Here is an 18,002-nt window from a genome sequence, read left to right as displayed (position 1 = left end):
CACGACTGCTTAGAATTCTGTCTTTCCCTCTATCTGCTGCTCTCCTGTTCTCAAAATAAATAAATCAACTCAAATTTTTTTAATTAAAAAAGTTTTTTTTAACGGGCAAGGGACATGAATAGACTTTTTTCTAGAAAAGACCTACAAATGGCCAAGAGATACATGAAAAGGTGTTCAATATCATTCATCATCGGGGTAATGCAAAGTAAAACCACAATGAGGCATCCCTTTACATCTGTCAGGATGGCTAAAATAAAGAAGAAATAACATGTATTGGCAAGGATGCAGAGAAAAAGGACCCCTGGTGCACTGTTAGAAGGACTGCAAATTGATCCAGCCATTGTGGAAAATAGTAAGGTGGTTTCTCCAAAAAGTAAAAATAGAATTACTGTATGATTCAGTAATTCCACTACTGGATATTTACTCAAAGAAAACAAAAACACTAATTTGAAATGATATATGCATCCCTAGGTTTCCTGCAGCATGATTTATAATAGTCAAGATAGCATTATAAGTGACCATCCATAGACAAAGAAGCAATTTAAGTGCCCATTCATAGACAATTGGATAAAGAACATGTGGGGTAGAGGTGCTTAGGTGGCTCAGTTGGTTAAGTGTGCAACTTTGGCTCAGGTCATGATCTCACAGTTCCTGGGTTTGAGCCTCACATAGAGCTGTGTGCGGACAGCTCAGAGTCCGGAGCCTGCTTTGGATTCTGTGTCTCCCTCTTTCTCTGCCCTTCTCCCACTCATGCTCTGTCTCTCTCAAAAAATAAATAAAATCATTATTTAAAAAGATGGGGGTATATATATGCAAAGGAGTATTACTCAGCCATATAAAGGAGACCTTGCCATTTACAAAAACATGAATGGATCTAGACGGTATAATGCTAAATGAAATAAATCAGTCCAAGAAAAGCAAATACCATATGATTTCATGCATATGTGGAATTTAAGAAACAAAACAAGAGGACAAAAAATAGATTAAAAAAACAAGAAAAAGTCTCTTAAATACAGAGACCAAACCATTTGCTGCCAGAGAAAAGAAGGGTGAGGAACTGGGTGTATTAAAGACAATTAAGGGTATACTTATCGTGATGAGTACTGAGGAATGTATAGAATTGCTGAATCATATTGTGCACCTGAAACAAATATAACATTCTAGGATGATTATACTTGAAAAAATAAAATCCTACCAAAAAAACCCCCAGAAAACTAACCAACAAAAAGGAAGTATTAGTTAACCAAGAATTACTTTAAATGTAAATCATCTATACAGAAATGCTGAGGCATAGGAGCACGTGTACCCCAATGTTCATAGCAGCACTCTCCACAATAGCTAAAACATGGAAAGAGCCTAAGTGTCCATCAACAGATGAATGGATCAAGAAGATGTGGTTTATCTATACCATGGAATACTACATGGCAATGAGAAACAATGAAATCTGGCCATGTGTAGCAACATGGATGGACCTTGAGGGTGTTATGCTGAGTGAAATAAGTCAGGCAGAGAAGGACAAATATCATATGTTTGCACGTATAGGAGGATTAGGAGGAACTTGACGGAGGAACAAGGGGGAGAAGAAGGGCGGAAATGGTGGGGGAAAGGGAGAGAGGCAAACCATGAGAGACTCTTGAATGCTGACAAAAACTGAGGACTGATGGATGTGGGGGGGAGGGGGGATGGGCATGGAGGAGGACACTTGTGGGGATGAGCACTGAGTGTTATGTGGAAACTAATTTGACAATAAACTATTTAAAAAAAAGAAAAAAAGAAAAAAAAGAAAAAAGAAAAAAAAATAAATGTAAATCATCTAAATACTCCAATCAAAAGACAGAAGGTGGCAGAATGGGTCAAAAAAACAGGACTCATCTATATCCTGCCAATAAGAGACTCACTTCATACCTAAAGACATTTACTATAGACTGAAAGTGGAGGGATGTAAAAAGATATTTCATGCAAATGGAAATGAAAACAAAAGCTGAGGTAGTAACTTATTAGACAAAAACAGACTTTGAAACAGACTGTCACAAGAGGCAAAGAAGTGCATTACATAATATAATAATATAAAGAAATCAATCCAACAAAGGACATAACAATTATAAATACCTACATAGCTAACATAGAAGCACATAAATACATCAAGTAAATATTAACAGACATAAAAAAAATTTTAAGTAATACACTCAGTGAGAGTCTTCAATATCCCATTCACAGTACTGATATATCAGTCAGACAGAAAATCAATAGGGAAACAATGGCTTTAAATGGCACATTAGACCTGATGGATTCAACAGGAGCATTTCATCCAACAAAATATACATTCTCCTCAAGTGCACATGGAAAAGTCTCCAGTATAGATCACAAGTTAGGCCACATGATAAGTCTCAATAAATTTAAGAGGACTAAATTCTATCAAGCATCTTTTCTGACATCAAAAGTATGAAACGAGAAATTACAAGAAAACATTGGGAAAACCCCAAATACATGAAGACAAAACAATATGCTACTAGCCCACCAACAGGTCATGGAAGAAATCAAAAAGGAAATTAAAAAAAAAACAAAACACCTAGAGATAGAGGAAATTAGAGACACAATGTTCCAAAATCTGGGAAACATAGTAAAAGCATTTATTTCCAAGGGAGAGGTTTATAGCAATATAGCCCTATGTCAAAAGAAAACAAAAATCTCAAACAATCTAACTTTACACCTAAATCAACTAGAAAAAAGACAAAGCCCAAAGTTAGTAGATGGGAGGAAATAAAGATCCAAGGAACAATAAACGACACAGAGACTAAAATTACAATAGAAAAAGATCAAACTAAGAACTGGTTCTTTAAAAAAAAGATAAACAAAATGAATAAGTCTTTAACCAAATCAAGGAAAAAAGACTTACATTCAGAAATGAAAGAGAAGTTACAACTAACGCTACAAAAATACAAAGGGTAAGAGAACACTACCAACAATTATAGAACAACAAACTGGAAAACCTAAAAGAAATAGATACATTCCTAAAAACATATAAACTTCCAAGACTGAATCAGGAATAAATATAAAATCTGAACAGACTCAGTTATGAAAATGTCTCAGTAATAAAAAATTCCCAAACAGAAGTCCAGGACCAGACACTTTCACAGGTGAGTTTTACGAAACATTTAAAGTAGAGTTAATATCTATCCTTCTCAAACTATTAAAAAAAAAAATTAAAGGAAGTTTTCCAAATATATTCTACAATGCCAGCATTACTCTAATATCGAACCAAGGACACAACAACAACCAAGAAAAAAAGTTATAGGCCAATATCCCTGAGGAACATAGATGCAAAAATCCTCAACAAAGTATTAGAAAACCCAATTCAAAACTTAATTAGAAGGATCATTCCCCACAGCCAAGTGGGATTTATTCTGGGGATCATTCAGTACCCACAGAACTGAACATGATACACTACATTAACAAAAAGAATAAAAACTAGATTATCTCAATAGATGCAGAAAAAGCATTTGACAAAACTCAACATCCATTTAGGATAAAGAATTTCAACAAACGGTACAGAAGGAACGTACCTCAGCATTATAAGACCATGTATGAAAAAACACAGCTAACATCATGTTCAACAATGCTTTTCCCCTATAACCAGGAACAAGACAAGGGTATCCACTCTTGTTACTTTTATGCAACATAGTACTGCAAAACCCTAGCCAGAGAAACTAGGCAAGAAATTCCAAATTGGAATGGCAGAAATACAACTTTCTCTATTTGCAAATGATAGGACATTAAATATAGGAAGCCCTAATATGCAAAATTAATATACAGATATCTGTTGCAATTCTATATACTAATAACGAACATTAAGAAAAATTAAGAAAACAATCCAACTTTCAATCATACCAAAAATAATAAAATGCCTAGGAATTAATTTAACCAAGAAGGTGAAACATCTATACTGTAAAAATTATAAGGCACTGATGATGTAAGTTGAACACACATAAATGGAAAGACATACCATGCTCATGGATTGGAGAAGTTAGTATTGTTAAAATGTCCGTATTACCCAAAGCAATTTATACATTGAATTCCTATCAAAATACCAACAGCACTTTTCCACAGAAACAGAACAACCCTAAAATTTGTATGGAACCACAAAAGACCATGAATAGCCAAAGCCATGTTTTGTTTTTTTTTTTAAATGTTTTATTTATTTCTAGGAGAGAGAGAGACAGCGTGAGCAGGGGAGGGTCAGAGAGAGAGGGAGTCACAGACTGAAACAGGCTCCAGGCTCTGAGCTGGCAGTCAGCACAGAGCCCGACGCGGGGCTCGAACCCACGAACCGCGAGATCATGACCTAAGCGAAAGTCGGACGCTTAACCGACTAAGCCACCCAGGCGCCCCTAGCCAAAGCCATCTTAATAAAGAACAACAAAGCTGGAGGTATCATCTTCCACATCTCAAACTATACTAATGTATAGTAATCAAAGCAGTATGGTACAGGCACAGTAATAGACACACGGATCAAAAGAACAGAATAGACAGCTCAGAAATAAAAATATACATATGTAGTTAATTAACCTACAAAGGAGAAGGCAGGAATACAGTAGAGGGAAGAGATGGTCTCTTCAATAAACAGCGTTGGAAACACCGAACAAAAACATAAAGAATGAAACAGGACCACTTTCTTATACCATATAGAAAAATAAACTCTAAATGGACTAAAACTTCCAAATATACGCCCTGAAACTATATAACTCCTGAAAGAAAACATAGTAAACTCCTGGACATCGGTCTGAACAGGACTGATATTTTTCCATCAGCCTCCTCAGATGAAAGCAACAAAAACAGAAATTTAAAAAATGGAGACTCATAAAACTAAAGCATTTTGCACAGTGAAAGAAACCAACCAAATCAAAAGGCAACCTACTGGATGAGAGAAAATATCTGCAAATGATCTATCCAATAGGAGGTTAACATCCAAAACAAAGAACTCCCATAACACCAAAAAACAATCCGATTTAAAAATGGGCAAAGTACCTGACTAGACACTTTTCTGGAGACATACAGATAGCCAACACACATGGAAAAATGTTCAACATCACTCCCATCAGGGAAACACAAACCAAAAGCACCATGAGGTACCACCTCATGCTTGTTAAGACAACTATTATCCAAAAACTAAAAGATACCATGCATTGGCAAGGTGTAGAGAAGAGGTAGGTCTCTCCTATGCTGTTGATATCAATGTAAGTTGGTGCCACCACTATGGAAAACAGCATAGAGCTTCCTCAGAAAATTAAAATACAACTACCATGTGGTCCAACAATCCCACTTCTGGGTATAAACCCAAATTGGATGAACTCAGTACCTCGAAGAGATTTCTGCATTCACACGTTCAGTGCAGTATTTTTCACAGTAGCCAAGATACAGAAACAACCTACATGTCCATTGACAAATAAAGAGATAAAGACACTGTGGTATACACACACAACAAAAGATTTTTTAGCCATTTAAAAGAAGATCCTGCCATTTGCAACAATGAACGAAGGATGGTCCTTTAGAGCATTATGCTAAGTGAAGTTAGAGTAGGTCAAATACCATGATCTCAGATACACGTGGAATCTAAAAAAACAAAACAAAAAAACATACAATGAGATACCATCACACATCTATTAGAATGTCTGTATTTTCTGACCATACCAAGGACACAGATGAGGACGCAGAACAATTGGAGTTCTCATACATTGCTAATGGAAATCAGAGACATTACAGCCACTCTCAAAAAACAATTTTATGGTTTCTTACAAGGTTAAATATACACCTACCTTTTGGCCCAGCGAACTTATTGTAGGCATTTACCCAAGACATACTGAAACATATGTTCATACAAAAACTTGTACATGCATCTTTATGGATGCTCCGGTAGCCTAAAATTGTGAACTTAAATCTCTTCTCAACTGAGGACTAGATAGTTAAAACTGTGGTACATCCCTACAATGGAATACTCAGCAATTAAAAAAAAAAAAAAACTAAGTACATAACAAGCAAATTTCAAGTGCATTATGCTAAGTAAAAGCAACCAACCAAAAAAAAAAAAAAAAGGCAACATAGTGTATGATTCGTTCATATGGCATTCTGGAAAATGTACAACTAGTGTTGGAGAACAAATCAGTGGTTCCCACAAGTTCAGGTTAGGGAAGGGTCTGACCAAAAAGGGGCAGAAGGGAGGGTCTTTGTAGTGATGGTACTTTTCTGCACTGTGATTGTAGTTGTGATTATATATCAAAACTCCTAATAGCATATGAAAGACAGCAAATTTTACTATATATGGATTTTAGATATTCATTTTTAAAAAAATCAGACAGAAAGACACCCCTCTGGACATTAGAGGTCTCTGGATGAGAGAACTTTTCATTTAACAAATGCTCAAGGCCCATAAAAAAAAAAAAAAAAGGACCAAATAGGGGTGCCTAGGTGGCTCAGTTGATTAAGCATCTGACTTCAGCTCAAGTCATGATCTCACAGTTGGTGGGTTCAAGCCCCACATCAGGCTCTGTGCTAACAGTTCAGAGCCTGGAGCCTGCTTTGGATTCTGCGTCTCCCTCTCTCTGTTCATGCTCTCTCTTTCTCTCTCTCTCTCTCTCTCTCTCTCAAAAATAAAGAAACACTAAAAAACATTTTTTTTAATTGGACCAAATACACAAAAGTAAATAAAATAGATCTCCCTGCCCTTGGGTAATTTAGTCTACTTGAGTAGGCAGTGTCTTAAGAGTGGGAAATCAAGGGGCGCCTGGGTGGCTCAGTTGGTTGAGCGTCCGGCTTCAGCTCAGGTCATGATCTCATGGTTCGTGGGTTAGAGCCCCATGTCGGGCTCTGTACTGACTGCCAGCTCACAGCCTGGAGCCNATGATCTCATGGTTCGTGGGTTAGAGCCCCATGTCGGGCTCTGTACTGACTGCCAGCTCAGAGCCTGGAGCCTGTTTGAGATTCTGTGTCTCCCTTTCTCTGACCCTCCCCTGTTTGCTCTCTCTCTCTCTCTCTCTCTCTCAGAAATAAATAAAAAACATTAAAAAAAAAAAGAGTGGGAAAACAAAGACCACGTGGTGTAAACAGGATGGCTGCCATCTTTAAATACAACAAGACACTGCCCCTCAACTACTCTGTCCTGTCACCTGTAGCCGTATACATATTAAGCCATCCACAGGCAAACTTCATCAAAGAGTTGTCCACCCTCACTCATGCCCCATAACTCTTCTCTTTTAGGGAAGTTTAGGTCTTCAGTTAGACCACCGAAGAGAGGTTAGTCTTCAGTCATCATCTTACTTGACTTCTCAACACCTTTTGGCTCTAGTGATCACTCATACTTTTAGAAATACTCTGTACCCTGGACTCTCCTAGTTTTCTCTTTCTCTCTCTGACTGCTCCTTCTCAACCAGGTTTCCCAGTCCACAAGGCTTAATCCTACCTTAGACCCATGCTCTGCTCTTCCTATGTACTCTCCCTTGGCAATCTCATTCACATCCAGTCTCAATGGACATCTAATTATTGTTAAGTCCCAAAGGTCTATCTTCCACTCAGACCTCTTAATGCTCCAAACTTAGAGATCCAACCACCCATCCCAGACCTCACTTGGCTCAAAAATGACTTAGATGGCTCAAAAACACCTCAACTCACTATGTCCAACATCTGACGTGAATTCCCCCAGCAAACCTTTCCTATCTGCATTTCTCAGGGTTGGTCCCGGCAGGCAGTTTACATGCCAGAAACACAGGAATGATCTTTGACCCTCCCCCACCTCCTTTCCCACCAAACCATCAGCAACATGTACGAATTTCATTTCCTAAATCGCTCTCAAATGTCCCTCCTTTACTCCATCCCTACTGCCTCTACCCTAGTCCAGCAACTATCTGGTAGCTTTATAAGCACTCCCTGTTCTCACCACATCATTTGGATTTCCTCCAGTCCAGTTGGTTTTCCAAAATGTAAATCTGATCCCATCATCCCTTCCTTTCAAAACAGAAAAGCCTTCTGATTCACAGTTAGAACAAAGCCCAGATCTTCACGAAGTCTGACCCTGCCTCAAGCTCTTGCCTCATCCTTCTTACTCCCTTTGCTCCAGACACAGGCGCTTTCTTTCATGCCCTCGAACGTACCATGTACTCTGCTACCACAAGGTGTTTCCACAGACGGTCCTTCTTCGGACGGTCCTCGTCTCTCCCTGATCCCAATGTTAACTAGGAGGTCACTTCATCCACCAGCTCTTAGCTCCAGTATCAATTCAGCAGAGAAGGCTTCCTTTACTTCTAAGTCCAGTCAGATTCCCCAAAATTTTTTGGAACATTTGCTTGCATTTAAAGTTATGAAGTCATTAATGGGGTCTTTTGTTTGTATCAATCACCCACAGTAGGATTACAAGCTTTAGGAGATCAGGGACTTTGTATTTTGCTCAACGTTGAAAGTCTACCATCTAACAAGGTAGCTGCTTTGTAGTAGGTACATAGTATTTGCTAAATATTGGACTTGGCACTCCCACAAAATGAGGTATGTATAATATCAAACATGTATGCACTCTGTAATAGCAATGTCCTGGAAACAGATCCAACTACCTGTTAACAGAGAGCTTGTGATTAAATTTATTGTGACTCGTGCATAGAATGGAATACACTTTCAGCTCTTTAAGGCAACTTTATCTGCATTGATATAGAAAGATCCCCAAGATCTATTTGTGAATAAAGGCAAGGTATACCAAAGTAAATGGAGTGGCCTGCCATTTGTGTAAAAGAACACAATATCCAAGTCTGAATTCTTTGTCGGATGAAAATACCCATTCAACATTTATAAGAAACTAGTAACAGTAGCTACTTGTTTGAAGGGTAGATGGAAAACAGGTGGGTGGGTGTCAGAGGTGGGAAAAAAACTCCTACCATTTTATACTTCTAGATTTGGGGACCCACTTGAGCCACTCAACATGTGCAAATTAGGTTATTAACCCATAAAAAATAGGAGTCCTTGTCCCACGGGATACCAATAACCCCACATCAGAACGTTCCCGGCAGTCCATCACACTACCTTAAACACATCTCAGATGGGAGACGGAGACTGGCCACCTCCTCTACTGAGCCAGCTCCACAATCATCCCAGCTTGAATATGGCAATGCTATTTGGGAAAGTAACAGTCTTCAAAAATTCCCCCCCAACTCTGGCATCTGTCCCAGATGAACAGATCCCTTTTATATTTTCATACCCCACATTATTTAAGTTTATTTTGAGGGAGAGAGAGAGAAGAGAGAGCACACGCGCATACCACATGGGGTGTGGGAAAGGGCAGAGACAAAAGAAGAGAGAGAGAGAATCCCAAGCAGGCTGTGCACCATCTTTGCAGAGCCCAGTGCAGGGCTCAGTCTCACAAACTGTGAGATCATGACCTGAGCCAAAATCAAGAGTTGGGCACTTACCCAACTGAGCCACCCAGGCACCCTTACCCAAAGCGATCTTAACCCTTATATTCCACAACCATTATGGCCACCCTGTATCTCTACGTCTTAACAACTAGAGTTAACCATCAAAGAGGTGTTATCTACAACAATCATCTCCTTGAGGGCTTTTTCTTCTCCCTTAAAAGATTACCTAGAACATAAGGTTATCAGTAACACTAATGATATAATAGCCATAATGGCTCTCATCTATTGAGTACATACTCTGTCAGGCACTATACTAAGGGCTTTACCTATTTTCATTTTTTCCTTTTCTTCTTCCATAGCTAACTCATATTACATCAGTCTTATGATGTAGATGGTTTCCATTTTACAAGAGAGGAAACAGAGGCAGTGTGCCCACCTTCACTCCATCTTGTTCTCTCACTTTATGAGGAATCCCATACCAAGTAGTAAAGGCTCAGGAACCCACAGTTTATTAGCAGTATTTTTGTAACTGCCAGAGGAGTGGGAGGAATAATACTCTTTGGTCTGGATTTCTGCAAGAGTATTCTTGACTCATTTGGTCACAAAATTCAGACAAGATGTAGCTCTCCTATTACTTTGCTGTGACACAGGGCAAAGTAATTGCCTTACCCTATTGTCTTCCTGGATCTCCCAGTCGCTGGAAAAAGTTGCCAGTTGCTGCCCTTGAGAACAATTCGAAAACTGGAAAAGACTGGAAAACATCCTTCTGTTCTCTTGAGTGTCTGGAAAGATGGCATCCTGGAAATTGACTCCGTGAGGCAATAGGTTATAATTTTCATCCATCCTAATGGGAAAAAAAAAAAAGAAGAAAAAAAGCCAAACTGTAGACTGGACAGCCATAGGGCACACCGGCTTTAATCAACAGTTGTAAAGACTCTGACAGTCTGGCCATTATACAACCATGCCTCACATGGCTCTCATTAGAGGACTCACTACTCCTAATGGTTTCTCTGCCTCACACTACATGAGTCTAGCCTTAAGGTTTTCTAAAAGATGAGTTTGGGTGAAGGGCTGGAGAGGAAGAGTGCATATGGGTTTGTCTATTTGTATATAGCCCAAGTGGACTTTCTCACAAGGTGTTCCTTGTTTCTTGATGAAAGGAAAGCCGGTTATAAGGACCCAGTTTCAAATCTTGCCACTGCTACTTGTCTTCTGCCAGGAGATAGGAATTTTGCAAATTCTCTAAGCTTCACTGTGCCAGTCTGTAACAAGAGGAGAATAGCACCTTCTTGGTGGTGGTGAAAGAACTGCATTAGAAAAAGTAAAGGGGCGCCTGGGTGTCTCAGTCGGTTAGGAATCCAATTTTGGGTCAGGTCATGATCTCGCAGTTTGTGAGTTCCAGCCCCGCATTAGGCTCTGTGCTGACAGCTCAGAGCCTGGAGCCTGCTTCAGATTCTGTGTCTCCTCTCTCTGCCCCTCCCCTGCTCACACTCTCTCACTCTCCCTAAAATGAACATTTTTCTTAAAGTTTAAAACAAAAAAAAAGAAACAACAAAGAAAAAGTCAAGTATCTGGCATGGAGTGCAGTACAGATGTTAACATTTTTACGGAGCAAAGTACAAATTGCCTGTTGCAAAGATAAAGAAGTCACGTTGGAGACAGGAAAGGTAGAAGTTAACCTCCAGCACAAAAAGGTGGTGTAGGGTTGACCAGCAGGCCCCACTGCTGCTTTCCCCAGTGACACTGCCCAGAATCTGTTCGCGCCTCACTGGGTCCTAGAATAACAGGGGAGGAATGATTTGTATGCAGTTGTTAAGACACTTCGGGGCAACACAGCCCTGTGAAATGGAAATCTGTCAGACTACCAGTTGACTCTGTATTTCTGCCCCAACTTTTTGTAAATATGTCAAAGGGAAAGAAGAAAGAGCTGGCTGATCACCACAGAGCCACTGGACAAAACTCTTTCATGATAAAATCAGAAAATAAATAACGTCTGCTCAAGTTCTCCAGCTCCTATTTCCTTGGAAAATAAAGTTTCAGTGATTAATAGCTTCATAGCTGGGTTCTCAGTGTCCTTCCTAAAGAAAAACATGAAAAATCTGAGTTACGCTTCTTTGTATCAAGAAGAATACGGTCTCACTCCTTACTGACTTTATTTAGAAACTATACTTCCCCAGAAATTAAAAAAAGAAAAACAACTTAATCTAGCTAAACCACGGCCACCGACACAAAGCACGTCATGTATTCTAAACTTAGAGATTCTGGCTTCAATACAGAAAACATGTGTTGCCATGAGCTCAGGAACGCCCCTCGGTGGATCTTAAGGTTTTCTTTCCAGAGTGATGAGAAATCCCTAGAGCTAAAAATGATCTGCAGGCTGCGGTCATGGTCATTCCAAACGTTCCGACTGCTTCTTTATGGACTGGGAAGACTGGAACCATCACCAGTGTCCATTGTGGATTAATTCACTCGCTAGCTTGCTAGGTAGGTTAGATTCCAGTTCCATATGCCTCTCAGCTGCTCTATGTCACTCTCATTCAATTGGAGACAGCCAATGCATTTAGGGTTGCACCTGCCATTCTCCATTTCAAACTCCAAGCCCATTGACGGAATTCTTATACACGTGCATTCCATCTTGACTACAAGTCAATGTTCATGGAACTTCACAAGATTCCAGGAGTCTCCAGGCAGAGGGGGACCTCCATCCTGATTCACGTATTCTCTTCAAAGCAGTAGGAGCCCATCTTAACCCCATCCCCCAGCAGGCCCCCACATAAGCCTCAGCTATTCTGAAAAGCCCAGCACTGAGGTTGGCTGGTGGTGGGCAAGGAGGGGAAACAAAGGGTCAGCTGGGCTGCGTTCCACACCATTCCTGTCCTGGCACTTAAGCCGGGTGGGATGGAAGAGGTTGACTCTGTGTTCGCATCCAACCTGCACCAGGTGTTCTGCATAATTGCTGTGTGTTAGTCTCCACCAACCTGGTTTCTCACATTACGAAAGGGAAGGTACAGAGTTTCTTCAGAAGGTAACTTGCTGGAAAATCACAGAGAGAGCAGAGCCAGAATTCCAACGGTCTGATTTCAAAGTTTGGTTTTTTCCCTCTTCAGCACCTCAACCTGCTCCCAGTGAATCCAATTAAAAAATTAAAATTAAAAAAAAAAAAGATGAGTCCAATTGATTGTTGGAAACCACCCTGAGCTTTTACCTGAAACACTCCTCGGTGCCTTAAGCCCTGAAACCACCCCTGTTTTTTCAACGGCCTTAGCCAAAGCCACCCAGGCCCAGAGTCGGACAGAGCAGGAGACAATAGAGTATGGAAAGGAGCCCAAAGCGTACTCTATCTAATAGGACCTGGACGGGCTTGCCTGGAGTTCCCGACCTCGCTCCAGATAACGGTGCCCTCGGGATCCCGGTCACGCTCACCTGAGGAAGAAGAAGTAGGAGTAGCCCTGGACCACGGTGTGGGAGTGACAGGAGAAGTAGCCCAGGCCGGTGAGGTTGAGTCTGGAGCCCGCGGGCACCTCCAGCATGCTGCCCCACGCCTGGTCGCACAGCATCTCGATCTCCGCCGAGTAGAAGAGCCCCGCGTCGCTGGGCTCGTACTGCCACGGCAGGTAGTTGTAGAGGCCGTGCACCTCCTGGTGCAGCGCCAGCACCTTGGCGTACACGATGATCTCGGCCAGCTCGGCGCGGCAGCCCTCGCTCAGGGGTCTCCACTCCGAGGGCAGCTGGCANCGAGCTGTGTGCAGCCCCACGGGGCCCCGCGCGGCGCTGGGGGAGTTCGGGGCCACGGATGCGCTGGGTCGGAGCTCTCCAGGCGGAAAGCCTGTTCCAAACCACTAATCGCGGTTCCCTTGTGTGAGCACTTTGTATACGTGTTGACATTTTCTGTATAGTTCTTTTAGAGTCAAAACGTGTCGAGATCAAATCTGACTTTTGCTTCGCAGAGGTGAATTAGGAAAAGCGCAGGCCAATAAACTTTGTCGGGTCTCTCTCCCTGGCTCCCTCTCGTATTGCTTATTACTTAATGATAATCTTAGGAAAAGCTTCATAAAAGATTTGAAAAGCCATTTTATCCTTATTTTCCTAAAGCTGCATGATCTACATAATTCCTACTTACAGATTCTGAACACCCTACACCTGAGAAATAAATTAAGTCAATTACACCCAGCTTTTCCCACGTCCATGTGTCCGTGTGTGAGTCTTAGGGAGATCCAGTCTCCTTCTCTCTGTACTCAGCAGCTCCTTTTAGCTATGAATTACCATGAAGTGTTCCCAGTGTAGTAAGAAGAAAAAAGAGAATGGTTACTTATAAATATATTTATACTATTTTTATATTTGTATTACATCATACATATAATCATGCATGTACTATGCATCCCTCGGTCCGTATATCATACATATTATATGCATGATATATTTATAATAAATTTATTAGCAGAACTGCCTTAAAATGGAAGAATCTGTTCCATAAGCATCTTATTTCTGCAAGTCTGAGCCTTGGAACCCAGCTACATTTTTTATGCACTGAAGGGAAAATTTGTAGGGAATTCATGAAGGAAAGATCAGGAGAAGAGAGGATAAAGCAGCAGGAGAGAAGGTTTCAAGTCTGGGCCTCACCCCTCCATGGCTCCCAAATCTTCCTGTGACCCCTAAATCCTCAGCAAGGGCAGTTTAATGCGTGACTGCTTGCCACTCACCAGCCACAGTCTTAGAAGGGAACTCTCTGGTGCATGATGCAGGTCCCTCCCCTGCAGGACAGGGACTGGGAGGCAGAGGCCATGAGAAAGGCAGTCTCCGCAAGACGGGAAGGCTCCCCTCCAAGGGAGGGCTCTGGACATCTCCAGAAATGGAATGACCAGGACTCCAGGCAGCCCTGGCCAGCTGGTGACAGAGTGGGAGACTAAAGCTAACATTCCGTCACACTAGCCCAGAATCTTATCAGTGACTCAGTCAACCAAATCCTTATTGTTACCAAATCCTCTGTGAGGCGCCTAAAAACAGACAGATATAAGAGTGAGGCTCAGGGGCACCCGAGTGGCTCAGTCAGTTAGGCATCCGACTTCGGCTCAGGTCATAGTCCTGTTGCTTTTGGGTTCAAGCCCTGCATCGGGCTCTGTGCTGACAACTCCGAGCCTGGAGCTGGCTTCAGATTCTCTCTTTCTCTCTGCCCCTCCCCCCACTTGTGTGTGCACACTTGCGCACTCACACTCTCTCTCAAAAATAAATAAACATTAAAAAAATCTTAAAAAAATAAACGAGTGAGGCTCACAGATAACTAATAACTGTATATCTAGTAGTCAGCCTCGATGAATTTTGTAGAAAAAAAAGTTATCATTAGAGCGAATCAGCTCAACAGTAGCCCTCATGGTATATGACACCCACACCCCTCCCCCGCTGATAGATACCAGACTTTCACACAATGGGTAAATGGTATTCAAGGATGACCTCAGACACTATATCAGCACTGCTTCTTGTCTTTCACTGAATATGTAAATTAGGAAATTTGATAATGTCATGGTCTCCCATCTGCTAGGGCTGCCATGGCAAATGATACCAATTGGTGGCTTAAACAACAGATAGTTCTTTTGTTACAGTTCTAGAGGCCACAAGTCCAAAATCAAGACATCATCAGGGTTGGTTTCTGATGTGGTCTCTCTTCCATGCTTGTAGATGGCTGCCTCCCCTCTGTTTCTTCACATGGCCTCTCCTTTTGTGCATGGAGAGAGACAGAGAGAGGGATCTGATGTCTCTTCCTCCTCATATAAGGACACCAATCCTATCCGAATAGGGCCCCACTCTTGTGACCCCATTAATCTTAATTACTTCTTTAAAGTCTTTACCTCCAAATACAGTCTCCTTGTGGGTTAGCGTTTCAATATGTGAATTTGGGAGGAGAAGGAAGGAGACACTATTCAGTCCATAACAGCTATTTAGCAGATATTCTGCAGGTTTGCTAGAGAAAGAGAGAGGATATACAATGGCTTATATTCCTGGGAAGCCAACTTAGAGTAAGTGTTGCCAAATTACAATATTAATAATTGCTAACATGTATTCATTGCTTACTGTGGACCAAGCGCTGTTGTAAATACTTTGAATGTGTTATCTTAATTAACTCTGCAAACAACACTCATAAGTAGATACTACTATCATCCTCATTTTGTAGATGAAGAAACTTAGGCACAGAGAGGTTAATTCACTTAGCCACGATCACAGAGCTAGGCAGTGACTGAGCCAAGATTCAAACCCCAGCGTCAGACTCCAGAAGATATACGTTTAACTACAGTATGAGAATATGGACAAAATAGGCCAAGTTTTAAAGGTATAAGTGGGCCGTTCACCTAGAAGTGAATATATACATAGTAATAACCTTAGCATAATCACCAGTGATGACTAAATCAGTACGTAATTGGACTAACATGAAATGGGTATTAACCGGCCACCCTGCTCTGTGTTAGTCGTATGCTGCAATTTATACAGACCAGATGGTTAGAAAGTTTTTCAGTTGCTTCTTTAAGCATCTCCAAGGCCTGGAAAAGATTTGTCCACTTCAACAGATCTTAAAACCCTGACTTTTCTTTCCATTTAGGCAAGCAAATAAAAAAAGTCAGTATGCATGGCTGATTTCTCTCTTCTTGTATAAACCTGACAGAATCAAATCTTTTCCAATTCTACCTAGAATGTATTTTCCAGAAACAAGCACCTTTGAGAGATTGTCTTTCTCCTGGACTCTTCACAGGAACATCAGTCATGCTTCTCTCTTCTTTGTCAGGTTTGGCAGAGTGCCTCACTGATGGTTTCGTTACCTGGAGCCATGAGTGTGTCCTCTGGTAAGCAGCTTCTCTTTGGGGACTAAGAGTTCTGCACAAGCAGAGTTCAAGGTAGCCAGGAGGGGAAGCAAAAATTCTATCAATGAAGGATCGGGCTCAAAAGTGAATAAGGCATTTCCATTTATACCATTAGGTCGTCTGGTTCTCAGGCCATTGGACTCAGACTGAATCACACCCCCGGCTTTGCTAGGGGTCCAGCTTGCAGGTGGCAGATCATGGGGACTGTTCGGCCTCCACAATCCTGTGAACCAATTCATCTCCTTTAATGTATATGCGCATAGATAGACACACACACATATCTATAGCCTAAGTATATGTAAATATTTATATCCTTACACATATATTTTTTAATGTTTATTTTTGAGAGACAGAGAGAGCATAAGCAGGGGAGGGGCATAGAGAGAGGGAGACACAGAATCAGAAGAAGGCTGCAGGCTCTGAGTTGTCAGCTTGCTTGGGATTCTCTCTCTCACTCTCTCTCTCTGCCCTTCTCCTATGTGCTCGCTCGCTTGCTCTCTCTCTCTCTCAAAATAACTAAATCAGGGGCACCTGGGTGGGTCAGTTGGTTAAGTGTCAGACTTTGGCTCAGGTCATGATCTCGGGGTTCATGAGTTCGAGCCCCATGTTGGGCTCTGTATTGATAGCCTAGAGCTTGGAGCCTGCTTTGAATTCTGTGCTTCCTTCTCTCTCTGCCCTTCCCCCACTCATTGTCTGTCACTCTTTCTCTGTCTCTCTCTCTCAAAAATAAATAAACATTAAACTTTTTAAATAAATAAACTTTTAAAAAAAAGAAAAGGAATCTAAACCACTTGTTATGCAACTTACTTGTATCTTCCGGAACTTCCCTGTTCAGTCTTTTACAAACCATTCCCATTTGACCATAAATAACTGCTGCACACACACACAATTTACTGCTGGTGGGTCAGACCATACCTAGTTCATGATGGGAAGCTCAGGTCACATGGTCACTCAATACACCATGGTCACCCATTCTCTACCAAGGCCTGATAGCAAGGTAGAAGCTATTTTTCAAAAGAAAAATAGTCATACCCCACACAAGGAATCAATTTGCTCCAAAATCCTAGAGCTTAGTGCTGTGACTACCCTGTTGGTGTTCACCCAGAGGCTCCTTATGGCATGCCTGCTTGCCACAGACACTTTAACTATCATAGAACCTGATGGGTAAAAAGGCCCAAGGGATATGGTGGCTTATACTACAGCCTGAGCTTGCGACAGGGCATCCTTTTGCTCGTCTCTATTTAAAACTGATAGCCTTATAGTTGATTCTTTAGTTGATCCAACCAGCACATTCAAACATTGTCTATATTCCTCCCCAAATGCAAAAACGCTCACCAAGCATTTTTCCTCTTTTTTCATTGTAGGTGGTCTGAAGAACGGCAACTTTACTTTCAGTTTGGAAAAGTGACATTTAAACTCAGGAAACTTTGGGGTACCTGGATAGTTCAGTAAGTTGAGCGTCTGACTTTAGCTCAGGTCATGATCTCAGCATTTGTGGGTTGGAGCCCCATGTCAGGCTTGGTGCTGACACCTCAGAGCCTGGAAACTGCTTCAGATTCTGTGTCTCCCCCTCTCTCTCCCTCTCATTCTCTCTCTCTCAAAAATAAACAAACATTAAAAAAAATTAAACCTCAATGAAGTCATGGGCCCCTGAATTTTTGTGGGATCCCCTCACCTTCTAGTTCATATTAGGAAGCCCCCAACGTATTTGCCACTTTATGAACATCACATCCAATCAATATAATGTCATCAGCAAGGCAGAGGA

At 41.4% G+C, this 18,002-nt stretch overlaps 1 protein-coding gene across 1 annotated transcript in view; it reads right to left on the bottom strand.

Moving 5' to 3' along the window:
• Positions 1 to 13,037, bottom strand: part of CCDC3 (coiled-coil domain containing 3) — a 102,540-nt gene extending 89,503 nt beyond the window's left edge. The window contains exons 1-2 of the mRNA XM_077758500.1: positions 12,813 to 13,037; positions 10,059 to 10,233 (exon numbers count right to left, since the gene is read on the bottom strand). Of these exons, the coding sequence (XP_077614626.1) occupies positions 10,059 to 10,233; positions 12,813 to 12,946 (309 nt within the window). The 5' untranslated portion in view covers positions 12,947 to 13,037. The remainder of the gene's footprint in view (positions 1 to 10,058; positions 10,234 to 12,812) is intronic.
• Positions 13,038 to 18,002: the final 4,965 nt, after the last annotated feature.

This window comes from Crocuta crocuta, unplaced genomic scaffold (genome assembly GCF_008692635.1).
Source record: "Crocuta crocuta isolate KB4526 unplaced genomic scaffold, BGI_CrCroc_1.0 scaffold32, whole genome shotgun sequence".
In the NCBI taxonomy this organism is placed as follows: Eukaryota; Metazoa; Chordata; class Mammalia; order Carnivora; family Hyaenidae; genus Crocuta; species Crocuta crocuta.
This window is presented reverse-complemented; position numbering and strand designations above follow the sequence as displayed.